We start from the raw sequence: 26,876 nt of genomic DNA, 5'->3' as shown, positions 1-26,876 counted from the left end.
TGTATAGAGATGAAACTGTATGAAATTCAAGATTGCAGGCTTTGTCTTCAGAAAGCTTAAGGATCTGCACTCCTCCAAAAGTTTTATAGCAAGACTGAGGGCTATTATTAGCAGTGCTGCCCCCGCAAAGAAAAGGAGCTGACAGGAGAGTGAAACCAGATTCTGGAATTCAGTGCAACGTATTATTAGGAAAACTCTATATGCACCTCATCAGTGCCTGTCCTGTTGGAAATTGAATTTAGGTGTGGTAATTGATATGCTTAAAAGCCTTCTAATGGTAATTCAATGCTTTAAACTATGTGCTTGGTTTGCTTAGCATTTTGCATGAAGTGCCTCATTTTATGCATATTAGACTTCGTATTACACCTTTGTGCCTATTTGATTATTCAGGAGTAGCTTGAGCTGACTCTTAATCATTCCTCCCATGTTACAATCATCTGAAAACTTAATGATCTTGCACACTAATAGCTTTGTCTAAGTTGTTAATAAATTAGCACCCTTGGGGACCAAGCCATACGGACGTCCACAGAATGTATGCCTTAACTTTCTTCCCTTTCTGCTTTTCACCCTGCTAAACAATTGCTGTTAGTTGCTGTAATTTACTCCCTGACTCTGTGGCCAGGGTCTGTCTTTTATGTCTCCTTCATCCAACCCCTAAGCTTTTACTTGACAGCCATCTGACACCCTACAGCTCAGTCTTCTGGTACTTTAGATGAATGATAAAATTGAAAAGCCTTGTAATCCAGCCTCTCCCTCTTTATACTCCTACTCTTGTGGTTCCCTTGTGATTGCTCAAGAAGTGTTTTCAATATGGCCTCTCCAAATAGGATAAGAATCTGGAGGTTGGAATGAAATTTAAATTGCAACTCTGTCTTAAGATCCCTAAAAATAGCAGGAAAATTATTGTAGACTTTGTCCAAGCAAAGCAAAGTCTAGATTATTGAAAATGCATGAAGTAGCTGACAGATAGAGAAGATGGTGTAGCCTAGTGAAGGTGAGTCTTAGTAGTAGGGTAGTAGCTGTTAAGTACAGAGACTGAGGGAAATAACCATAAAGGAATTAAAGGAAGAAACCTGTTTGTGGGCTGATAGGTTTTTTTGTTTGTTTTTTTAACACATGTTCAAACCTAGAAATCCTGTGAGTACGTTTTCAGTGAAGGCTAAGTGGCTTTTACTTCAGTAAAGGACCTGCCGACTTTCAGTGAGGAACATAGTATTACAGGTCATTAAATACAGCTCAGATGTAGGTACATGACCAGCACCTATGTAGTTCTGAGCAGATCTTTGGTTCATCCAACACTGAGAACTGGCGTCATCAGCGTCCAAAAGAATTGCCGTGTAAATGCCATGTTCAGATCCCATTATGTTTATTGAGGCATGTTGTTGATGGACAGAAATTGAGTGGTGTTTTGGGTTTGTTTTGAGTGTTTTGGATTATATCCTCGAGAAAGGTGATGCTGGTACAAAATCGTTTATGGTATCTCAAAGAAAGTACCGTAATTGGTCGCAAGCTGAATAGCTGCTCCCGGTGGTTCGTTTACCTAGAAAACGTGGCAAAAGAGTGGGTATCAGAAAATATTTGGGGTGAAAAGCATATTTTGGCTGCACAGCGCTGTGTAAACATTTGCTAGCTCCATTGCTTGGCTCTACTTTCCATCCACGTCCTGAAGAGTTTTGTGAGATACAAGGTTTGCAGGCAGCAATGGTATATTTTACCAGGCCAAGTGATACAGCTGGAAAATAAGGGCACATTTTTGGATGCACAAAGATGTGTTTGGTCTGAAGTAGCTGTTCAGGCAGTGGCCGTGCAGTAACCAGAAGCAGATATCGATGTGTGTGTTCGTCAGCCTGCTGAACTCCTGATAGGGAGTGACATAACTTGTGGCTAGGGAGTAATTACAATACTCTGAAATAGGAGTTCAGAGAGTGGTTAGTGCAAAGGGCTTGCAGAGTTTTGTTGTCCTGCAGAGTAATTGTGATCATTAAGGAGGAACGAATGAACACAAGTTACTTACTTACTGTGAGGTAAGGTGGCGTATATAGAAAGGTTGGTGCACTTCTTAGGGACTGATGTTCCTCCAGCCACCCACACCACATCCCTAGTTGATTCACTTTGAGCTCTTTAAGGTAGGGGTCTCTCTTACCACATTGCAAGAGCAAGGATACAGATCTTTTTATAAAGTCCTTGGAGTGACAGTTAAAAGCTTGCATTGCTCTTCAAAATACTGTATCACAAAAATACGCAGAAATACAGACGGGATTTTTAGCAAACTATAGTGATCGCTTTCCAGCGTGTACAGCAGAGGATGATGTCTTCCACCTACCGACTTCTGCAACACTGCCTTGTTTTTTTTCTTGAAAATTATTGGATCTTGCAAAGCGCTTATTATACTGTTCGATAATCTGAACTTGATATATTGACAAGCTGAACTGAGGTATTTGTAAGTGATATGCTTTTCAAATGTATGTCAGTTTATCAGTAAATGAAGTGGTGCTTCACATTAGCATTGGCATTATTAAAAATCCCACCAAATTTTAGGTTTATATATTAGTAAATACCATAGTAGAAATATTTCATTATGTGTCAGTAGCTTTTCACCAAGACAAAAATAAATGTCCATCGTTGGCTGTTACTAGGTGTGTTTTTCTGCTCAAGAATAAATACATGTTTTCTGCAATAAAAATTTGCACTGTAAAAATATAACGATAAAATTATGTGATAACTTTACTGAAACTTTGTTTTGGCTTTGGTCTTTCCAGACTTCTTTTATCTGGGACTTCCAGGTGTGTTATGCTGCCTTTATATTGTCTTTCAGATGACGATGTGGACTTAGAAGCTTTGGTAAATGACATGAATTCCTCATTTGAAAGTTTATACTCTACATGCAGTATGCAGTCGGAAACCACTCCGCTCCTTCAAAATGGTCAGCTCAATCGCAGTCAGTTGCCGTCCTCAGGATCTGGTGCGTTGCAGCCCATGTCTCCAAGGCAGAAGGTGCAGCGGTCTCAGCCAGTGCGCATTATGGCAGTCAGGTAGGAACAAGGGACTTGCCTCCTTTTTGTTAAAGTTGTCTTGAACTAGCTTCAAAAGAACTACATTTTAAAATAGGAGATCAACTTCGGTAGGAGCCCAGTAGTGTTAGACTGGACTTTTGTGTAGGAAAAAAAGACGTACCAGGTAGGTGAAGGACATAATTTTTCCATCTATTTTGTAAAATGCAAAAATGTCACATTTTTCACCCTTTTTTAATCAATGTTTGATGTACCTGTAGTAGCAGATGTGTGTAGAAGCGAATCATTGGTACCAGTTTGCAGAAATGATGTCCATATTTGGACTTATTTCCAAACTGTTGAAAACTGTTCTCTCAGGTATAGTGCCTACTGACAGCTTCTGGGTTTTGTAAAACATAAGAGATCCTGTATTCAGATGAGGGTGCATTCAGCTAGTTTTGATACACAAAAAATACCTCTCTCTGTGGAGGTTTCCTGAATGGTCCGAGACAAACAAACAAGAAAGGAGCACGTCATAGTTATTTAACTGTTCTTCCTAGAGCACTTTCAGCTCTTTCACTTGAGTGCTCCTAATTCTTTATGCTGATGTATTTCCTGTAGAAATGGTATTCTTAAGACAGGCAGCTTTTCTGTATGAATGGGTAGTATGCAGTAACTGCAATACAACCAAGTCAGCTAATGATGCAATCATTTTTACAAGTATTTCATATTAAACCTTGAATAGGGCTGTACTAGAAAATGCACTCTCTAGAGTACTGTAACTGTCGATGTTTTGTAAATATCTCAATCAAAACACTTCATTTAAAATATTTTTGGCATTTCAAAACTTAGAAACTCTTTTTTGAGAACACTCTGCCTTTCTGAACTCTGTACTTCCAAATGCACAAGAATGTCATGTGTTTATCATTAAAGAAAATAATGGCGAAACTTTTATTCGGGGTTGTCTGGACCCCTTTCCCATAGAGGAGGATGGCTGTGTCTTTTTTGCAGCTAGAACAGAATGGCTGACTGTGGTAATTCTCTTAAGAGCACAGTTTTATGTGTGTATCAGTCATGAAGTAAATGATGCACTGCAGCAGTGTAGGCAGAGCAGAGCGCAGCACAGTGAATACTCGTTTCACGAAAACCACACCTTTCTAATCTCGTTTCACGAAAACCACACCTTTCTAATTGTGTTGTGTCTGTGTGCCACTTCTTATAATGGAGGTAAGTAAAAAAATTTGCAATACAGAGCACTATTACACAGCTGCCGATACGACAAGTCTACTGGGTTGAAGAAATATATTTGGTAGTGTTAGGTTAATGGTTGGACTGGATGATCTTAAAGGTCTTTTCCAACCTAAACGAAGCGATGATGACGCTATTCTATGAAATCTTACACCATCCTTTACCTTGTGCTGTAAGGAAGTACACGCACGGGTAGCACAAAAAAAATCAAGCAGGTCAAGTAGTCGTTTGCATAGCTCATAGTTATGGTTGGAACCTGCTACTTATAGCAAAACCCGAAATCTGTAAGGCTCATTCGTGGAACACCAAGGCAACTAAATTGCAGGATAGAGTTACCTGCGGAGCAGATTTCTCAGTAGTTATTTTATCAGCCCCCGGGTTCTGGTACAGGCAGAGACAGCGAGCGTGCCCACAGTGGGACACGCTGCCAGAGGCAAACACAGCAGCTGTCTCCCAGGCAGCTCTGTTAAGAAGGCTCTGCTTGCGGCAGGCATGGGAAAAAATGAGAGCAAATTGAGTTTTTAATGATTTGCATTTCAAATCCAGGAGTTAGTGGATTGTCTCTGGAAACTTCCACGATTGCCACTAGATGGTGCCTTCTGCAAAGGCGTTGCAGGCCAGCCTGCCGCAGAGTCACGTAGCTCATCTTCAGTGGCGATGCCCTAGCAGTAGGGAAGCCCAAAGCAATCTGCGTGGTCACGAATAGGTCTTACGTCTTTTCGAGCTTTTTTGTGGCAACTGGTAGGCTTTAGTTTTCCTTTTGTTGGTGTGGGACATACAGGTGTATTATAAACTGGAACTTGAAACTCTTACTGGTCCTATGTAGACTCTATTGGTCCTACGTAGACTCGTGAGGCGTATCTCGGGAGATGCAAACTTGTCTGAACCATAACCGTACAACTAGCATAAGGTGGGAGGGTGTAACTGCAGTTTATTGCTCAAGCCAGCTGAGTCTCTGCGTTTCCATTTCTCCAGAAAATGCCGAGTTGCTTGGAGATGGAATCTGGTGTTGTAATGAGGTGACGATATTGGTTTCGGTCTCAGCTTAGAGATTTTACAGGGGTACACCTTCATTTGCAGATCCACGTGGAATTTGGCTCCAAGTGTCTGCAGTTGTGCTCTCCTCTTTCACGTTGGTTTCGAAGAGCTTAACTGACTTTCTGGCACACAGAGCTTAAGCTTGTAAGCTAATGCTTGCAACAGTGAGTACAGACGGATATTTCTGTTTATTTTGTGTGCACAGTTACCTCAGTTACTCACCCAAGTAATCAAGTTATAAGCAACAAAACAAGCATAGATGCCCGACCAGTCATTTTTCATGTGCAATTACCTACTTTGTGTTTGCAGTTGCTGTAACTGTATAATAGTTGCTTAGAAAAAGAGTGGGTTTGATTCATTTACTTTAGTATCGTTATCATAAATGATGGGGCAGGAGATCCAGGTCTAGTGATGCCAGTTTGCTCCTCTTAATGCTTAGTGCTTCTGTGTTTATAGGCGTCTTCAAGAAGAAGAACAGCAATTCAGAACGTCGTCTTTGCCGGCCATCCCAAATCCCTTCCCAGAACTCTGTAGCCCTGCAAGCTCTCCAGTGCTGGCCCCTGGATCTTTACCTCAGAGTCAACCTGCTAGTAAGCATGTGAGTATGGGACGAAGCTTTGGGTCATCCATTCACGTCCAAGCCAGCAGTGGACTATTTCATTTTGAAGGCAGAAAGAAAGTTTCAAGCTAAGTAGAAACACTTGTAAGCTTTGTCTGTGACTAGGGCAGCACTGGCCGAGAGAGTGTCTTCAAACAGGCTTCAGACCTTTTTTAAAAGGTTTGTAAGAATGAAGTGTAAAAATGGAGCAAGTATCTTTCAGATATGTGCATGTTGTGAATGAAGCAGTAATGCCTGATATCTTTCAGATTTTGTTATCCAGGGTAATGACTTAGTAATTGAGAAGTTAATTAGCTTAAGAGTTGGAGGAGGACCTGTGCGTGTCATACTGCGTATTCTAAGTGCCACAAAGACACCAAACAGCTGTCTGTTTTCTTTAAGGACATGGCGCTGTTTTATTTAGCTGTTTTTCATGAAGCTGCTCAGAAAGCAAAATAATGTTCTTGGAGCATGTAACAAGGCACAGCTCCTTTGTAATGGGAGTTAAGGGGAGAACTGTCCCACGGAAAGCTGATTGAGTGGCTCTCTGGGTTCTTGGCAGTGAAGATAGCACAGACCGAGCTCTCACGTGGTCCAGAGCGATAACCTCACTGACGCTGCTAACAGTTTTTCTTCTCTATCCCACTCCACTCTTGGAGAAACAACCATCTTGTTTTGTATTATCCTTGAGCATGTTTAAAGACTAAAGCTAGGCTCAAACACCTTTATTTTGTAAACTGTGCTGACTTGCATGGGGATGAAAAGATGGGTTGCTCTTACTGACTATGATTTAGAACATTTGTGTGCTTGAGTACCCAAAAATACGATGTTCTGTATCACTGCTCAGTTAGTTTGTTAGTAGCTCCTACGTCTGCTCTGACTGATAAAAGGGTTTGGGTGGACAGTTCAGCTACAGGCAATAGACCCTGATGTACATCCTCACATCTTCTGCATTGCTTTACATCACCACAAACAGCTGTCTGCTTTCTTGAAAGACACAGTGCATCTTCATTGGTTTTACTGTATTTCTTATATGTACACGACAGACAGATAACCAAATAATGCCCTAGGAAAAGACTGAGTCATTCAGTTGGGAATTTAGCAGGACCTCAACAGAGACCTGGGTACTGGCTAAGCAGAGAGGCTGTTTTGCCAGGCAGTGCTAATTTGACTCTGGGGAGACAAACCAAGGGTCAGTTCTGCCTCCTGGCACTTGCCAGCAGGACAGCAGCATGGCTGGCTTTCCCAGACAAACTGAAGTTGCTGGTGAACCTGCGTTTACCTTTCCAAATATTCCCCAGTTTCAGGGATTCTTTACCTTTTAGCTTTATGCTTTACTAAAATTAAACAAGCCACCCTAAAGATTGCTCTGTAAAGCCCAAATGATCTGTGTGTCAGTTTTCGATGGAATTTAGAAACTAGTGGTTTAACAGCACATAAATATAAAAAGTAAACAATCTTCTAATATGTGTAAGACGGCTATAAAGACAGAATAAAGGTAGATTTTTTCTCCTAAATTTTATATTTTTTTTTAATTGATCTACCTAATTTTAGAATGGAAAATTTTGAAAAGCCTTTTGAAACTCTAAAATGAAATAAAAATATATATTGTGTGGATACGCTTGGTGCTTTAAGTTTTTAATCAAAGGCAATCCATTATAGTGGTAAAACATTTCAGGGTATGAGATGAGGAGGTAAAGCATGTTGGACACTAGTGGCTTCTTCAGTAGATGCAGATACACTGCTGATTTCAGTTTACTGACTGATTGGAGGCAGATAAGAAACACTGGCTCATGGTGAGGGAAGGATAAGAAAGTGTTCTTTTCCTCTTTAATGAATTACATTCCTCTGTTTAATGAAGGAATAAAGGAACAGAACTGAAAAAAACCCTTCTAGTTTTAAACTATTGATGGACAAAAGTAAGAAAAAAAAGAGTAGGTTCAGTTTCTTCATGAAGGAAGAAAACTTTATTTTTAATACCTCAATTTTAAACGCGGAGTGTTGTTGGATAACAAAATAGTATGTCTGTTCAGCCTCTTCATAGGACGTTAGTTGTGTTTAATCCAGTTCTAGTTCCCTTCAATGGAGTCTGCTAAACATCACGAGTAAAAAATGAGTAACTTAAGAAATGTTACACATGTAAAGTTTGGGAATTTGAGTAAATTATTCTAGGACATGCTCTTGCTTAGATAAATGTCCATAGATACAATATAAACTGCTGGTTAACAAAATAAGTGGTGAGTTTAGTTAAAGGACTGCAGCAGCACTTTTTAAAGTCTGGCAGTTAGCGAAAGTGAGCTGTGTTTTAAGAAAAATATAAATACAACGGTAAATGCAAACCAAGGTTAAACATAATGATGCTTAATTTCAGGCTCTCTGCTTGCAGATTATAAACAAGGATTAAAACTGGAGATTGGAATGAGCCATTCTGACTACATGGGATATATGAGGTGTTAGTGAAAAGTAATTCCCTTTGTGCCTCTTGAGCATTTGTGGGTAAATCGGCAACTAGCAGTTCCAGCCGGCAGTGCTGCAGCTCTGATCACACAGAACAGTCTCACGTCATACTGCCAGGCCTTGGGCATAAAGAAATGCCAGCTCTGTTCAAGTTCTACTAAATTAAAACTTTTTCCCAGTATATTGTTCCATGTAGGAAAAGGATGCATATGTGAATGAATGAGTGAGTAAAAGAGCTTTCAGGTCATAAAGCTTGCATTATATTTGCAGCTGAAAAAATGGATGTTGTCTTTTCTCATATGCAAAATTTTATTCATGTAGCTGGATCTTGAGACATACATTTCTTGTTAAGATGTTTCTGATCCTTTTCCTTATTTTTTTCATGCAGTTGCCACCACTTTTTTTTAACAAGTAGTTTGCAACATTGCTTATGCACTACTCTGCATTTGTTTCCTGCTCTTTCTTGGCTCAGCAAAGAAAGGTAAAAGCAGTAAAGCAATGAAAAATAGCTGTAGTAAACTTTTCTGACTTTTTTGCAGTAGATTTTTTTTGTTTTCTCATGATGATGAGGCATTTTCTTTATCTTACTCAAAAAAGTGCACATATCAGGAATAAACTCCTTTTTTTTAATATATATTTTCTGATTCTTTCTTTTAATATATTTTCTGAGATATGTTGGGTAATGGTACTGATTTCACCACAGCAGGAAGCAGTATGCCACCTCTAGCGCTGCTGCCAATCAGGCACTGAATACTGCTTTTAAAGCTGATGACTGCAGGAGCGTACCGCAGCTGTTCCCCAGAAGCCAGAGAACAGTGAGAAATAACGGGTCTTCTGTACTAGCACAAAACTAAAAACACGTGTAGGCAAATGGGATAGTCATTTAATGGGAGCATCAATATTTGGGAGGTAAAACTGGAATGTTAGGCTTATTTAAATCATTGCAGATTTTGGTTTTTTTATTTGACTCTGGATAATCTCTTCTGGTTTAGGAAAAAAGTGTAAATTAAAAGGTTTGGTAGATACTCTCTTTTTTTTTAAGCACATAGGCAGGTTGAGTAACTGACATATAATTTAGTAGTAAAAGACTTAGAAGAAAGATAACTGTGAACCTTTAGGTTACGTTTCAAAGGCTGTCCTGCACTGAGCAACCTGTACAGTGGAGGGGTCTGGGCTAATACGGTTGTGTGACCAAACACATCTGGCAGTAGACGTTAAGAAATGAGTTGTAATTAAACAGATACATGCTTCTTGGGGGTTCAGCGCTATGATCCTTTATTACAGTTCTGCATGTGGAAACAGCCCGCTCTGAGCTAAGTTTTACGGTGAGAAATGTTAGATGTCGACCTGTTGATAGTGAACGGCATGTGGTTCTGTAAAAACTGACACCGCTGAAGTTTTAGTAACGTCGTCAACCGGCTGGCGAGTACCTGGGTGCAAAGTAGCAACTAGCTGTGCTGTTGAGTCAGTAGCTACTTCAGCTACTGGTGTGGTGAGCGAGACACTGCAGATGTCTTGTGTTTGGAGAAATTATGACCCTTCAAGTGGTAGCTGCCAAAAAGCTCTTAAGTTCTTGAGTCGAGAGCAGCGTCGTCTGTGAACTGGGGCAGGAGGCGGCTGACGGGAGAAGAGCTACCTGATCAGCGCACGCCCAAGCCTTTCCGTCTTCATATGTGCCCCTCTGTCCTCTGAGTACCACCCGTCTGCCTCTCACCACGGACCCCGACCATGAACTGGGAGAAGCTTCAGCAGACCTCTGTGAGCCTGTAAGTGCTCCCACTTTCCGTGCTGGGAACGGCAGGAAAAGGTGAGAGAAGGAAGGACATTTTCTGGGTGACACCATGGGGCACTGCCAGACCATTTGGTATTTTTTTCCCTCTCCCTTTTCCCCATATCTTTCCCCACATCCCCACATACAAACACGAGATCACCCCACGTCTGAGGGGGACAGTGATTGCGGGCTGGGAGAAGGGACAGCTGAAAGTTTTTAAAACATCATTTACTTAAAAGGATAAATATGTTTGTCTAAGAAAAATGGAAACCAGAAAATTACACCAAACCAAGACCAAACATTTGTCCAAAAGATTGCTAAAAACATCCGACAGCTAGGTTACCGCTAATTGAAGTCCATCTTTGTGTTGCTGGTATAAACTAAGAACTGGTTGGTAACTTAGGTTATAATTTCTGGTTGTGTACAAATATTTTGGAAAAAGCATGCAATAATTACATGTAGGTCACTGCAATGCCACAGGATATTAGGCTAAAGTATCTTGTGTGAGTCAATGAAGCTTTCAACTGTAAAAATAGGGCAAATTTCTCACATCCCCCCTCTATACAGCCCAGGCAAACTTCCAAATAGCAGTTTGATGTACCAAAATTATTTACTCTTTTCTAGCAAATGAAATACACAAATGGGTATGAATTAATGCCATTCTTTTTTCCAGATTTAGTTATCCTTCAAGGGAACTCCTGTAAACAGACTTCTTAGTTTTAGTTGTTTTAATTACATATTATGATGCTCATTTTCTTTATTTTTCTTCCCGTAAAACTTTTATATAGGCTCTTTTGAAGATAAGGATGTTGATTTCCAAAAGAGAAGCTGTACAAAAATACGAAGTTTTGTATAATGAAAACTTTATGTACTAAGTTAGATTTTGCATGTGTGACAGCATATTTTTTACTTAATCCTGCAGTTGAATAGCCTTTAGCAACAAGACGCTTTGAAAATAAATACTGACATCAGGTTGAGTCAACAGGACTTTACTTTCTCTAAACAGGCCAAATCCTGTAGCTGGATTAATTGGGACAGTTCCTTAGGTCCAGGTCTAGGCACTCCCTTTGGCCCAACTTTAAAATATGGGTTTTCATGGGTATCTGCCATGATATATCATGCTGTTTCTCTGAAATCTTTCTTTGAAGCAAGGTTCTTAAGCTAAATAAATAAATCGTACATAGATCGCTCTGTGGCATGTTTAACTCGGATGCCTTTTTTTAAGAAAGTTGCAATTGTGTTTGGGGAACATTGGGAAAGATCAGGCCTCCGCTGTGGGGCTGTGATCTAATTCTGTATGAAAATAGTCCTTGCACTTCCCTGGGCGCCCCTCCTGTTTGGAGAAATAACACTTGCCGGAACTAAATGAGCTAAATCTGATGGACAGTGTAGGAAAGACGTTGGATGGCTTTGTCATCTTGTCCCCCGTGTCACGCGAACATGTTGGCCCGTTAGTCCTGACGAATTTGGGGGGGAGCTCAGATGGTTTTGAAAGTCTCATTTGCTCGTTACTGAAGAAGAGAGTAACGAGTAACTGAAGACTGACGAGTCTGCTGGACCAAGCTAAAGCCGGGCAGTCCTCAGCGCTGCCAGTGCCCGGCTGCAGGGGACTGGGATCAGCACGGAGCCAGAGCTGCTGCTTCCCCTCCCTCACGCCTGTTAGAGCAAGAAGCTCGGCGGTGGAGAGAAATGAGTCTCTTCGTTCTTGCTTGTGGAAAGTGCCAGAACAGTAGTTAAGTCCCAACATGAATTACTGGAAATATTAAGGGCGTCTCATGCTCAAACCCAAAAGTATGTTGTTTGTTGGGGTTTTTTTGTTTTTAACGACATAAACCTGGCCCCGCTCCCAGGAGCATTTTGGCTCCCTACCCGTAAGCGATGCTCCGGCAGCGGGAGCGTGCTGGGAGGAGGGCTGCGTGGTCAGGACCAGCGGCAGCGCGCCGGGGGTGGCCCGGCCGAGGGTGGTCTGGCACCGGCCCGACCCAAACCTGCCCTGCTGCACATGTGCTGGTAGCCCCAGCGGGTGTTCAGTCACACCGTAACGCTTGCAGTTGTTTTAAAAAGCTGCTTTGCAGTAGTAACGCCATTGTAATTAACCTTTAGGACTGCCTTGTGTAAATACTGAGCAGTTTGTAGTATATGCTGCAGGAGCTGTGCATTAGTGCGTTCACACGAGATTTTTGTGCGTGCGTCATATAGTTATGTGTGCCTTTGCACATTTTTGTTGCACAACATTAGTCTCGCTATATTTTATTAATGGCACAGTGAGAATATAAGTTAACTGTTCTATGCTTTGATCAGGAATTGGCAGAATTGAGAAGCTGTCAGGCTGAGGGTGCGGGGAAAAATGGGAAAACATGAGAGAAATTCTAATTCTCTCTGTGCCTAGCAAGGCAGGCAGGAGTGGGTTTGGGTGTAAACATCAGTGCAGTAGGGAATTTAAAAAAAAAAACCAACCCAGAACTATATCGAGTGATTGTAATTATACCGTAAGTGAATGGTTGAGATGAATTGGAGATGTCGTAACTTTATACTGATAGCCTTTACGGAGTCTCTTAGCACAGTGGGAATAGCTCCACTGAGTCTCAGCTCTCCTTGCCATCTGTGCTGTCTGGACTTGAGGTGTGAGTTCGGGTCAACTTTAGACATTTTGGATAGAAACCTTTTTGGACCTCTGCTCTACCCAGTAGGACAGATGCAAGAAAGCACCAACTCATAGGTTAGAGCCTCTGCTGTGTATCCTGCGTGACCTTGCGGCACCGTGGTGTTGCCAGCAATGGGAAGGCGCATTGACCGCAAGGTCCTCTCTGAGGTGAGCCGAGGCGGCCCTTACAGAGCTGTGCTGGCACCTACGGCTGAGGTGCAGTGGGTGCGGTGGACGTACGTAGCGCAGGACTGGGAAGACGCCCAGTTTTTTTGCTTGCTTGCTGGCATCTACTTCTAGGGATGGAAGGCACAGCCAGCGTTCAGTTTGTTCATTTCCAAACCATCAGCACGGTGGTTGCTTAAGTATCAGGAGTAATGCTGTTCATTCACAGCAGGAAAAAGGCTTCTTTGGGCTTGCTGTAATTACCTGGACAGCGAGCTGTGCCCATGTTAAAGTGGAAATCTGTTTGAAATGTCTGTCTTCACTTAATGCGGTGTTTGTGTGTGGACGCACAGGGGAAGAATGAACTTGGCGTGATAATGCGATGTTTATGCAGTGCTCCAGAGCTTGCAGATATGGTTTTGTTCCATTTCTTAAACAGAGGGGATGTTAGTTGGAATTTAATAACATTTTTGCATTAGGAGAATACCGCTGAGTTAATTAAATCATTGTGGGATGATTTTCAACTCTCTCTTCTCTTGATTTATAGTCTCCTTATTGCTATCAAATTCTTATTGTATTATTATTTCTTCTAATAGGAGTGCAGAATTACTGTACTGAGAAGTGATTTTGTTTAATTAATGTAAGTACCTTCAATCTTTTGCTTCAGCCTGGCTGTAATCTGAACATCATTTACAAAAATAAAAGCAAGTTAAATCTGGACTTGTTAAAAGGCAAGCCACCACTGATTCATAAAAGCTACATACCATGTTCCTCCATTGGCATTAGGATTGCTTGTTCTCTCCCATGGTAGACCCTGCTGCTGTCATGTCAGGGTTCCTGGAGCTGGTTTCTCCTGCTGCATTTCAGGAAGCAACAGAGTTGGGAATACCTTCATTATGGCATGATGTGTGTTTGGTTTTTCTCCTCTTGCTGAGGGGGCAGTGAATAGCACTCAAACAAAATCGATTGACTATCAGCTAGGCGTTTGGATGCGAGATCCCGTGTTGAGCATGGGATGTTTCTGGGGAACATGGATAAAGCAACTTTGTCTCGGCGGACTTATTACTGGTGAAATTTCATTAACAGCAAAGCAAAAACTGTTCTGCAGGTTTTTATGGGGGAAAGGGGTGAAAGTGGGAGAGACGTTTAAAAGCTGCTTTTTTTCTCACCAAACAGGTGCCACTTTAAAGCACTCAGATCTTTCTAGCCACCCCTTTTATCTGCCTAGATCTCTTGTCTGGCCAGAGTGAAGAACTGCTCTACTTTTTAGGGGTATGTAGATGTGGACTATACCCATTCTCAGTGGAGACTGCTTTACCCTGCACACACCTAGCATCAATGGTGTGCACTGGCCATCCAGATGTCTAGGAACACCATCCCCACCCATGCCTTGAGCTCACCAAATGGCCCACACCATTGCAGGAGGCACCAGGCTCGCTGAAGCGCGCACAAAAGCTGTGGAGGGCTCAAGCGTGAGGGAACAGGTTTGGCTTCAAGTGCTGGGAATAATGTCTGTGCAATGCAGTCACAGGAGAAGGTTGGCTGCCTCACCGTAGGGTGACCTTGCACGTGTTCTTCCTCTTGCCTTTTAGGGTCACCTTTAAAAATCACTTTTCCCCACTATCCTTGCCAGAATAGGTAATGAGAGTAGGAACAAGCCATCCCAAAGGAAAAAAATATTGCTTTAAAAAAAAAAAACAAAACAGCAAACGGGGTGCAAAACATTATAGAAAAGAATATTCTAAGTTAAATAACAGCATGCTGGTAGTAAAACACCAGGATTTAATTTTACAGACAATTTGCCCTCAGGCTTCTGCAAGTCATTTTTGAGCTTGTCCTTGCCTGCAAACTGTTAAGAACAGCTAATTACTGTGAAGTAACTTGCTTGTCATACTGTTGCTGGTCACACTTATTTTCCCTATTGCTTACTAAAATCCACTGAAAGCGAGCCAACCACAGTATTTCCAGACCTTATAAATAGCTTTACAGATGTTTGCAGCAATTCCCATTCCCCAAGTACTCAGTTATGTAGAACAAACTACAGACTGAGTCTGTCCTAAACAATGGGTACCAGGTACACAGTTTTAGCATCGAAAAATACCTGCTGTGCTTCAGATTAAGAAAGTTCTTTACTTCAGACTCCGGAATAGTGTTGGTTTTAAGTGTTCTAAGTGTGTGCACGTGTGTGTATAATTCATATATATATACATGAGAAGATGAAAAGATTGCTTGCAGTACTGTCACACACCTTGTAATTGATTTATAGAGCAGCTTGAAAAGAAGTAGACATTAAAGATATTAAGATCATCCTCCTCTTCATTAGGCAGAGAATTGAAAGCTAATGTTACAGGAATAGCAACATCTAATCATACAGATAAAACCTCGTATTTGATACTCTCGAAGTATTTTTCTGTGTTTTATGCTGGTTTGTTCTATGGATTTTTTTCGCAGCTAACCTTTGAACTTTTTTCTTTAACTTACTGTCTAGCTTGGCAAAACTTTGTAAAGCTTGTCCAAGTGAGGGTGAGCCTTGCCTCTTCTGTTACAGCCTTGTCAAATGAGCATCCTCTGATAGGCAGGCTCAAATAATGTCCGGCTGAAAAATGTCCTTGCTATGCTTGGAGCTAATGTCATTCCACTTGTAGCATTTAAAAGGTCCTAAATATATTTGAGAACCTAGTAATGATTTCCTCTTTTGTCTGCTTCCCGAGAGGCGCCGAGGCTGGTTTTTACTCCTGAATGTGGATCCAGTCAATGTTTTAAATGCTATTTGGTGAAAGTTTTGGTTATGCTTTTTGTGTATTATCTTTGAGCATACTTACCCATCATGATTTGCATCCTAGTCTGTTGGGGTTTTTGGTTGGCTTTTTGTGTGTGTGTTAGGTTGTTGTTTTTTTGTTTTCTTTTTTGACTGCACAGATGAAAAAGGTAATCCAGATCCCAAATCCCAGATCTTTCATCATCTGCAGAGAAAGGCTGTCATTCCAAAGGGAGCAGAGTGCTCGTCAGCTGGGTGGGGCAGGAGAGCACCATGTTCAGCTCCAGGGGTAAAGAATGTATCTTTCTAATTATTTGTACAGTGTGACACATATCTTAATATTTTCTAGGATATTAATAAGAAGGGAAAATCAGGAGGCAGCCAGCTATATTTGTGCAAATGTACCTTCAGTGTGATTTCCCTTTGCTCTCAATGAACAGTTAGTTCTGCATTACACTGCATGCAAGTTACAAATGAGCATTTGCTTACAGGCTAATTAAGCATAGCTTAGAGCACTACTTATTTGCAACACTTCAAGCAATACAGAGGAACTTGAAGCTGATCTGACTAACAAGAAATTAACTTAGTACTCTGCCCAGGGTTGTGCTAACTGCTGTGTCTGTAAGGTTTCATTACTGCTTGCCCTCTTTTATGTGCATGGAATAGCACTTGGGCAATCTCCAGAAGTCACTTTTTGTCTAGGAGAAACCCTTAGGTTTTAAACTGCAGCAGGAAATTCTGCAAGAAGTGAGACGGGGGAGGGCATGATGGGGTCTTTCAGTGGGTAGGGAAATTGCTTGTGCAGCAGATGCTGGCTTTGAGTGTCTCTAGCAGTTCATCCATCGAACAGATGTCCAAACGGGTCTAAGTTGAAAGACTCTGCTATGTTGATGTATAACCATTAAAATGAAAGAGCTGAATGAACTTTATAGAAAGCTTTCTATATGTTACTTTTATCCCTTAAATAAATAAATAATCTAGTAGTTCTGAAGATGATGAAATAAATTTTACAGCACTGTAAACATGCTCACATCAATTTCTTCTCTTTGCCTCTTTCTCAAGCCTTCTCTAACATGCAGCTGTAAAAACTGTGGTGGTTAACTGATTCTTGTCTAGTAAAATGGTTGAGGATTATGTGCGTGCAAATGGCTTGTTTTTCCCCTAAGCCAGAGCCTTCCAAGTAAGTGCTAATCACCCTACATTCAAATAGCAGCTATTAAGGAAGGGGAGACCCTAAGAAAATTCCAGCAAAAATAATATAATAAAGTGTTTATAGTGCCAGATGTATTCACAGTGACTGCATTCCTTTATGAGTTTGCAGCAACCTCTGCTTTCTACATAATTGATTTCATCTCTACTATAATTATATCTTTTCTGAACGTACATCTGCAAAGTATCTGGAGATGCAACTTAAAGGCAGTATCTGAGTATGAGTACTGATGGGGTGTAAAGGAATTAGTTGCTTTGTTTGGACTGCTTCATTACTCTCTTTTAAAATCTGTAAAGGTAGGGAAGTAGAAACTAAATTTTTTTTTTCTCTTAAATCGTGTGACAATGTTTAAATGGAATTTCAAACCAGAAAGGGCTCACTGAGTTCAAGAAATACATTAGAAATATTTGAAGAGAAAGTATTTAGACTCTGACTCGGTGGTAGCTCAGGTTGCTTGGCTTAGACTTGTGTGTCAATGCAGAACTCTGACCCTGATATAAAAGGACTTCTTCCATTATTTGTGTACAAAACCACTTCTGTTGGTGCAAAACTTTCACAAGGTCAGTTTTGCTGCAGTGACTTAGCAGATCTTTTGAAAGGTTGTTGAAGAGTATTTCTTTTTTTATACTGAGTGATTCTCCTTTTTCATTACAACCATAATAAAATATTTTGGGAAGGACATATTTGACTTTGCATAACATGGTTGCAAGTTAGGTTTGTGTGCTGCAGTTGAACTACCACTATCTGGAATTAAATACCTATATTAATTGCACATTGAACTATAAAATGTGTGCATTAATGCAAGACAGACTTGGAGGTCCTCACCTGCAAAAGACAAGCAGTAGGAATGGCCATACTTTTTATATCATCTGTTATGCAGTGGCATTTTTTTTTTTTTTGCTGCTGGAAAGTGGCATGTAGACTAATGCACATATCCAGCATAGTTGTTTTTCCCAGCTATAGGTAGCCCTTTCTCAAATCTCAGCTTGCAAGAAGTGGATATGAAAATCTTTAATTTTGGAGGAGGATACTGGGATTACCTTGCTGAAGATAATCTTTGCCTTCTTGTGTCTGACTTGGTATCGTGAATGTTCATATCAGCAGTTGGCTCAAACTCAATGTACAACTCGCATGTAAGCTCTAAGACGGAGTTGGGTTTAATCAGCCTTAGGTTATGAGACCCCTGCTGTCAGATTCATTTGAGGTAGACAACGATAGTCCCAGTCTTTTACTGTCCTTCTGCTCAAAGGCCTCTTCAGGTAGCTGCCTGCTTCATGTTCAAAACAACTTAACAGCAAGTGCTAGGTTGGGAAGGTACTGCATTCCACATTTTGCTTGATTAGTCTCACATCTGACCTGGGGACCTTTCCACGTGCTCCACTCCTCCCCACCCAAAGTTACATTGCTCTGTGCAGGGACAACAATTTCTTTATGGAATCTGTCTGCCTTTATTCTGTAGTAAAACTGAAACAAAACTTTCTAACAAATACCACTATGGAGCAACTCTTAGGTAATACTTTTTTTACGTACAATGATAAAGAGACCAGGGAATGTAATACTAGGCAACCACTTATGGTAGTTTTTCACAGTGTCAGAAAATATAATCACCTTTAAACAGCCTTTGGGTGGGAATTATTTCTGTGAACTATGGTTATATAAAAATTAAATCTCTCATTTGAGTTGCTTGTCTGGGTATCTCCTGTCAGTGGTGAGTTGGAGTACCTTTTGAGTACAGTCATGCCACTTTAGGGTAGCAAAACTATAGAAGATGATAAACTGCACTGAAGTGGCTCTTTCTCTTTACATTAGCTACAGTGGGAACCTGAATCATTAGTGATGACTAGATGTCCTTAGATTGAGGTGGCTAGTAACAGCTGAAATGAGCACCACCTCCATGTAGTTCGGGTGGAATACAAAAACCTTAAACTAAGGCAGTGATGTGTGATGGAGAATATCGTTTCCTTCCCCTAAGTTACTAAACTGTTTAATTAGGACCAAATCTGGCCTCATTTCTAAGTGGGAAATTTTTGTTGACCATTTGCCTGAATGGCCAACCCCCTCATCAGTTACTCCCCCTGGCAGAAACGCAGAGTTTGTTTATCTGGAGAGATGCTGGCAGCTGCAGGGCTGATTTTTTCCATCATCTGTTGAGTGCCTGTGAAAAATGATCAGTTTCTAACCACATTCTCGTTGTGCAAATTAAAGTCAGTGCTCTACCACACGTCTCCTTAGTGTTTTAACTTCAGTGTGCAGTGTTCAGACGTCTGAAGTAGCCATTTTCAATAGACATACATACATAAGATTTGGGGAGGGAACACAGACTTTCAGGGGCAGATACTTCTGGCATTGGTACTTGATACGTGTTAGTGATGCCAATTCCTGTGAATTTTTTTTTTTTTTTTAAGGAACAAATGGGAATCTGTGACAAGTGGGGAGGGGTGGTAATCTCTTCAAGAGCCAGTAAACCCATAGCAGGAGTTTCTAAGGTGGAGGGTTGTGGAATTGGACCACCATTTTGGAAAGTAAATGACCTCTCATTTGCCTGCTGATTTTGTGCTGGGGAAAGCTACCCTCAGCTGTTGTTTTGAGTAGAAAACCAAATGCAACAAACATTAAGTTGGTTTGTGAAGAAAGGAGGGTTAATTGCCTGAACTAATAATCTTCACAATGGACTATCAAAATCATTGGGATGTCTCTCTGATGTTTTAGATAGAAAAGCTGAATTTGTCATCTCAAGGTGGTTTCATGTTGAACCCCAGAATGAAGCTACCTGGTAATTTATCTAAGTCATGTACACATGGAAAATAATGGTCTTCACAGAGAAGGTTAAGCCATTAGGCTTAACATGGCACTGTCCGTGGAAGGGCAAATATGTTATATGGCATCTAGAACAGGATGAACCTTTTCAATTATTCTCTAAACACGTTTTTTTATGGTATAGCTTGAGTAAGTTCATGCACTAGCTATTTTGTTACGTTTTAAAAAGTGAAATTCATAGAGTGTATAGGTTGGCAAAGCCTCAGTTGATGTGAGCCAAGCAAACTTGGGTTGTTTTCTGTACAGCTGGGTGCACTGAAAGAAGAACCTGCAGAACTCTGGCAACAAACCCACAAAACCACTTATTTCTTACAAGTTACACTTTGGGTCTGAACAGTGTCTGTTATGTTGAAGGGTGTATGAGCAACAGTTGAACTGAAAATAGTTTCAGTACAGAGTATTTTTTGTTAATACCCTGCAGCTAGCCAAAATTTTTGCTTTTGCCATGTGTAATCTTGTGCAACAAGATGGGGGAGTTGTGGAAGAAGCAAATGTTGTGACACTTTCCTACATTGTACAAAAGGCAAGATAGATTTTTCTCCAATAAGAAACCTTCTGGTGGTTATGCTGAACCACCATCCGAAGACACAACCTTACAAAGCTGGAAAAGGCAATAAAGTTTTTCCCATGTGTAGAATTGTCTGTACGTGAATGAATAAAGAGTGATAGAGTGACATTTGCTGAAGTCAGCACATTTGTGTTGGACATGGTGTTAGAAATGCAGTAATAATTATTAATAGCTAATAATAATTATTGCCAATTATAATTATTAATGCAATATGTTTTTAAGGGACACTTTTCACTTCAAAATAAATTAGTTTTGACATGTACAACTATGTATTTAACCTAAGAAATTCTACATGGTGGTTGAACAGAAGTAGTAGGTGGTGTAACTTGAAATCTGTAGAATTAAATTTGAATGTATGTTGCTAGTTTACATAAATGAAAGACTGCAATAAGCATGTAGTCTAAAGGAAGCAGAGCTTCGTATTCAGATTCATACCAAGACCAAGCTGGGGGTGGGGCGGGGGGGGGGGTGGTGGTGGAAGGAAAACCACTGTTTACGTTCATATATATTTATTTATGAAGTTTTGTCTAGAAGGGACTATTAAATTATTATGTTGCCCAGGATCCTAAGCTGAGATGTTTACATATCTGCTGTTATATGTTGACCTGAGCTGTACTTTTGCCCTTTAAGCTTACTTAGCCTTCTTAAAGTTGTTCTTATATAGCTGGGTCTGTTTGCCAAGTGCACAACATTTTTTAAAATGTTTTATTTTTGATGGGAATGGAATTAACTCACTCATGGAAATAGAAACTTCAGAATAGGAAAGATGTCCAAAGGTTGATCTACCTTCTGCCAGTCAATCTGGAAAAAAAATGAGCTTGTGAAAAGGCAAAATAAACCTGATATCAGTGCCTTTACACTCTCTTTCAGTTTCTCAGTGGTTCAGTTTAAGGAGGTTTCAATGACCTAGATTTTTCTCAGCATAATTCTTAAAGAAGATCCATGATGTAAATACAGAGCCATCAAAATCCTTTAAAAAAATTGTCATTTGTGCCAGGATGGAAATAAAGTTACTAGTGTCTTTACATAGTGGATTTATTTAATTTACTGCCAATAATTCAGGGAGAGAGGGAAGGGGAAGAAGGGAGCATGCCTGAAGGTAATGACTGTTATGCGTTATCTATAATACATAAAAATACAGAGTCAAGTCCCTTGTCCTTGCCTTTCTGAGTCTTGGAAATGGTTGATTTCTCCACAGTCAGTATAGTAGTAAGGCTGCTGTTAAAACATTTTCTGTTTAATACCATGCAGAAGTGGTTTCCAGGGAGTATCTGTTGTCTTAAAGAAAAGATTCACCCAATATTTGGTCTTTTCCTCTGGGGAATCTTTCTCATATTCATTTGCCTACGCTCAACAAAGAAACTAGGCATGTGACCTATTTGAATATAAATGTCTTTCTAATACAGCTAATTATTTTAAATGTTTAATGGGAGTCTCATGAAAATTGTTGGATAAACTTTTCAGTTGGAAGGCTCGTTGATTGCATTTGTGCAAGATGTGTAATTGGGTGGACATCACAGAATAAATGCATTTGTAAATTATATGGGATTACCTATTTTTAGGGGGTTGCCTATAGGGAGGAGGAAGCTGTGCTTCCAATCAACTTCAAAGGTAAGATAGCTTAATTGGATGCTGACTGTGCCTTGACAGCTTTGGAGCAGCAGTGGCTTCCATGTAAAATAATCTGAAGCAGATGCTGAATGAAGAAGTAGCATTTTCTTCCATGCAAGCTTTGGCATCGCATCTCTAGCATTACGTTATCTAGTTCTATATCAGGAAGCGTTTTTTTATTGTGACATTGGTTTCAGCACACTACCTCATATTTAGACTTACACAGTTAAGTTCAACAGCCTTAGACAGGCTTCAAGTGTTTCTGAAACACTTAAAGGGAATTTTGAACCACTGTAGCATGGTTTGGGAAAATACTGATGAAAAAATCCTGGGAAAAGACCCATTTAGGGTTCCTAAACTGTGATCAAACTTCACTAGATTTTTTTTTTTTTTATGCTTTTAGTTAATATTGTGGTATTTATGTAACTGCGCTATTTGTATAAGAGATTACAGGCTAGAGAAACGGGCTGCCAGAAACCTCATGAAGTTCAGTAAGGGCAAATGCAAAGTCCCACACCTGGAGAGGAACGACCCCAGGCATCAGTACGTGCTGGGGGCCACCCAGCTGGCAAGCAGCTTGGCAGAAAAGGACTGGGGGGTCCCAGGTTGAACATGAGCCAGCAGTGTGCCCTTGCTGCAAAGAAGGCTGATGATACCCTGGGCTGCCACAGGCAAAGCATTGCCAGCAGGCTGAGGGGGGTGATCCTTCCCCTTTATTCAGCACTGGTGAGGCCACGCCTGGAGTACTGGGTCTGGTACCAGGGAGACATGGACATACTGGAGAGCACCCAGCAAAGGGCCACAGCGGTGATTAAAGGACTGGACCATCTCTCCTGTGAGGAAGGGCTGAGAGAGCTGGGACTGTTCAGCCTGGAGAACAGAAAGCTCGGGGACGTCTTATGGATGCGTGTAAGTACCTGAAAGGAGGGTGCAAAGAGGACAGAGCCAGGCTCTTTTCAGTGGTGCCCAGTGGCAGGACCAGAGGCAACGGGCACAAACTGAAACACAGGAGGTTCCCTCTGAACATGGGGCAATTTTAACTGTGAGAGTGACTGAGCAGTGGCACAGGTTGCTCTGAAAGGTTGTGGAGTCTCCATGCTTGGAGATATTCCAAAGGTGTCTGGGCGTAGTCCTGGGCAACTGGCTGTAGGTGGCCCTGCTTGAGCAATGGGGATGGACCAGATGACCTCCAGAGGTCCCTTCCATCCTCCACCGTTTTGTGATCCTGTGATTGTTCTTAAACTTTTATAATCCAAAAAACAAAAAAGTTAAAGGCATGATGATCTTGAAATAGATAATCTCTGTGTGTCTTTAATCTATGTCTTCAATATTAATTTTGGAATTATGGGGATAAAGCTCACTGTTAATTGATTTATAACTACTGAGTTTCTAAGAAGAGTAATCTTTTTACTTGCCTAGCGTGTGTCAGAATTATCAACATAATCCACTTGAACATCTCGTAAGAATTCTGTTAAAATTTACTTTATGGATGGATTTCTGTGTTTAATGTTAGAATCTTATTTGACCATCAACAGTACTGAAATTAAGCAATGGCAATCAAAGTATACCTAAGTATGTGGTTTACTTCATACATCGGCAAAAATAGAGAGGAGCCAGTTGTCTTGATTTATAAATGCTGAGGACCTGGACCAGAGCACTTAGAAGATGATCTGTTCTCATGGGAAATCCTCAGCCTTGGAGGCACTAAAAATGAAATCACTCAAATGCTTATTCAACTAATCATAAGAGATAGTGCAGCTTTAGAATGAAAGATTACCAGTTGGCAAAAAAGATGATGGAAAACATTTAAGGACTGTGAGAAGAGTTTTATATGATTCAGTGAAGCTTTGCACTGAAATCTGTTTGATAAGTAGCAGTGGGAATACTGATAACGACGTACCCACAAAGGTGAAAGCCTGGTCTAGGAGTATGATGTAAATCACTGTGGGGGAAGGGTGTATTGATGTCAAAGTAAGAGGAGCTGCTTTCGAACAGGTAGCTGTGTTGGTCAGCAATACAAGGCAGTGCTCACGTCTCCATGGCGTGAGCGGTGGTGGGGGATGCAGACAGCTGACCTGTAAGTCTTTGGGGGTGGGCTAAGAAGAGCAGTTGCAAGAGAGGAAGGATGGAGCGGTGTGTGATACTTCAAATTAGGCTGCTGAAAACAGTGTGGAGAATGTGAGAGAGGAGAGGCAGTTACTGTTCAGAGACCTCTACGTGGCCATGGGTCCTTTAAAGCGACTTGTGTGCGTGTCTGCTCAACATCTTACTCATTGTGGCTTTAGCAAAGTAACCTTCTATTTAAAAGTTGGAATGAAGGCTGCAGACTTCCAGCTGGATAATACCACCTATAATGAGCTAACTACTTTGCTTTTGAACCACTGCTGCTCCAGGAATTAGTGCTTGGAAACCTCGGTACACCTAGATGACAGGGGAGAGCTTCTGGAGGACATTGTTGTGAGTAAGATTATATAGAGGACCATTTAGTTGCCTTTGTTTCTCAGCTTTTGGTAAAAACTAGTTGAATCCTTTCAGTTCCTAATAGGCTGTGTTCAGATACTAAGCTCTCTCTTTCTATAATGTCATGTATTGCTTGTTCGGCATCTTTTTAATTAGTGACATTTTATTTAGTCCAAATTAAATATGCCAGATGTATTTGATTTAGTGGCTAACAATGATGAGTGAGGGGAGGGAGGGAGAGCTAACATTATATAGCCGTCTGTTCTCAGGGAAGTTGTGTGGTGGGTTTTTTTTTTTTTTTTATTTCTAGTTCCACAAGAGAAGTTGGAGTGGTAACCATGGCAGCAGGGAATTTGTCCCTGTAAGCTAAGCAAAGGGTTGGGTTGTGTGGGTTTTTTTGTGTTTGTTTTTTTGTTTGTGGTGCCCCTACTAGGAGGAAGGGGTGTGCAAAATGGTCTTGAGCAAGCCCAGGAGAGGGAACTCAGAAATAGATAAGTTAGAGGCGCTTGCCGTGGAGTCAAAACTCGTGAGCTGGTCCTGCCGTAGCATGCACAGATGGATGGGTACAGCAGTGAAGCAGAGCAGTGAGCGATGTCAAAAATTTCTTGGTAACTTGGATCTCTGCACTAGGTGTTTTGGGGTGGGGTGATTAGACGCTGTATGCTAATAAATCTCTCGTATGGTTGTGTTTGGGTTTTGGCCAATATTTTTCTCACTTTTTTCCCACTGAAAATGAATCATTCTTAGCAGGTTGGAAGGGAGTGAGATTTGCATGGGGCTAGCTGCAGTCAAGAGAGAATATCCAGCTTAGTCATGGTGACATAACCCTAGATTTTGCATCAGCCCTGGAAACTTTTGATATATCATTCTCTAATTTGGGGAAAGCCATTGTTTTCCTCAAATATCTAAATTTACCAAAAGTTGAAGAGCAGAGCAGTTTTATGGAGCAGTTTCCCATTAAAGCAGTTGCTGAAAATGAGAATTATACATGCCCTGGGGAGAGGATAACGTGAGTCCTCTTCTCTCATTGACATAACTTTTCCTGGGCTAAGATCTGCAGGGGGTTAATTCTGGCCACACAATCGATGCTTACACAGTTGCGCAGAAATACTCTCCCAATGTGAGCAGCTCTATTAAAAGCATTTATTGTGTGTGTGTGACAAACTGGCCCATAAAACATCCTGAACGTTGCAGGCAGCAACAATTAGCCGATACTCGCTGCTTGAAATCGCCGGCTTCCAGAGACGGTAGCTTGGGAGACGGGAAGTTAAGCAATATTGCAGAGTACTGTACAGCGAGGAGGTAGCTGACGGCCGGGCATTAGGGATGCTTTGCCATGCTGCTGTAGTTAAGCCTGTCACCCACTCATTACAAAGCACCCCTCTTTTATTCCCAGGGCAGGATGAACTCAGCCCTATTGGAAAAACCTATTCTGGGTTGCGACTGACGGTATGGGACTGCGGGAAATTTATACTTCCAAGGTGTGCCTGAGCTTTTGGGATTTTCAGCACGTGGAGGCTGTTAGGCTGTGAGTTTCATAGTGTATTTATACTTCAGGTTCCCATCGTTAAATCGTCATCATTCCTTGAGTGCCTAGAGGTTATAGCCAGTCTTCATTAGGAGTCTTCCTCCATGTTTTGCCTTTTTTGCCATTAGCTTCCATTACCTTTTTCACTGCCCTAAGTTGCTCTCATCTTCATATTTTCGCACTTTTGGTTGGTTGTAGCCCTGTATTGTGTCTCCATGTGATATATCATACTTGATTCTTCTCTGATCAAGCTATGTATATTAAGTTCATAGGGTTTTTCTTAAAAAGTTTCAATTTTTTGTTTTGGATTCCCGCTTCCCCTTCTCTCCCGGCAGCTTTGGTGTAACTGCCTGTTCTGGGATGTCAGTGTTGGTTCATCGGGATGTGGAGGGGAATAAAGGGACTCTTGTAAAGACAGATAATTTTTTTTTTTTTTTTTTTTTTAAATCTAATGCACCTCTGCATGTGTCATGAAAACTCTTTTTATCCTGCTGTTGTCAATTCTGGCAAGACTTGTCAGATCTAGGAGCTGGGGCTTCAGCTAAAAACTTGTTTTCATTAATATTTTTAATTTATTTTAGCCTTTAGGACTGCAGAGAAATCCTTAGGAACTCTGCACTTGCAAGCACTGGGAACAAACTCACAAGTCCTTAAATCCTTGGCTTTTTCATTCCTTGTGATTACTTTTTTTGGGAGGAGGGAGGAAGAAACAGGAGTGGGAAGAAGGTCTATCTTTGTCTTCTTCTGTATTGCATTCTAAGTTTGTAATTTCTGTCCAGCTCTGCATCTTATGCTTGCTTAGATTCCTTTGCTACCAGACTAGGTAAATTGGATTGCAGTTGTTCAAGACAAATTTCTTAACTACCAGTTCTTAAAATAATGTGTTTGTTTTGTCATGTCTGGACATTCCAAATATAGCTTATTTGGCATCATCCCTGATTGTTGGGCTGTTGTTGTTGTTTTATTTCTGTTATTGTATCAACCACAGGCAAAATCCCAAGGTCCCATTGTAT

General features: G+C 41.0%; 1 protein-coding gene across 2 annotated transcripts in view; it reads left to right on the top strand.

The window, feature by feature from the left end:
- Positions 1-26,876, top strand: part of GRB10 (growth factor receptor bound protein 10) — a 108,014-nt gene that overhangs the window by 49,742 nt on the left and 31,396 nt on the right. The window contains exons 3-4 of one of the 2 annotated variants that reach the window (XM_075705456.1): positions 2,816-3,032; positions 5,733-5,874. In XM_075705456.1, the coding sequence (XP_075561571.1) occupies positions 2,816-3,032; positions 5,733-5,874 (359 nt within the window). Of the gene's footprint in view, positions 1-2,815; positions 3,033-5,732; positions 5,875-26,876 lie in introns of those variants that run through there. The other variant, XM_075705457.1, reaches the window with a different exon arrangement.

Source organism: Pelecanus crispus, chromosome 2, assembly GCF_030463565.1.
Source record: "Pelecanus crispus isolate bPelCri1 chromosome 2, bPelCri1.pri, whole genome shotgun sequence".
In the NCBI taxonomy this organism is placed as follows: domain Eukaryota; kingdom Metazoa; phylum Chordata; class Aves; order Pelecaniformes; family Pelecanidae; genus Pelecanus; species Pelecanus crispus.
This window is presented reverse-complemented; position numbering and strand designations above follow the sequence as displayed.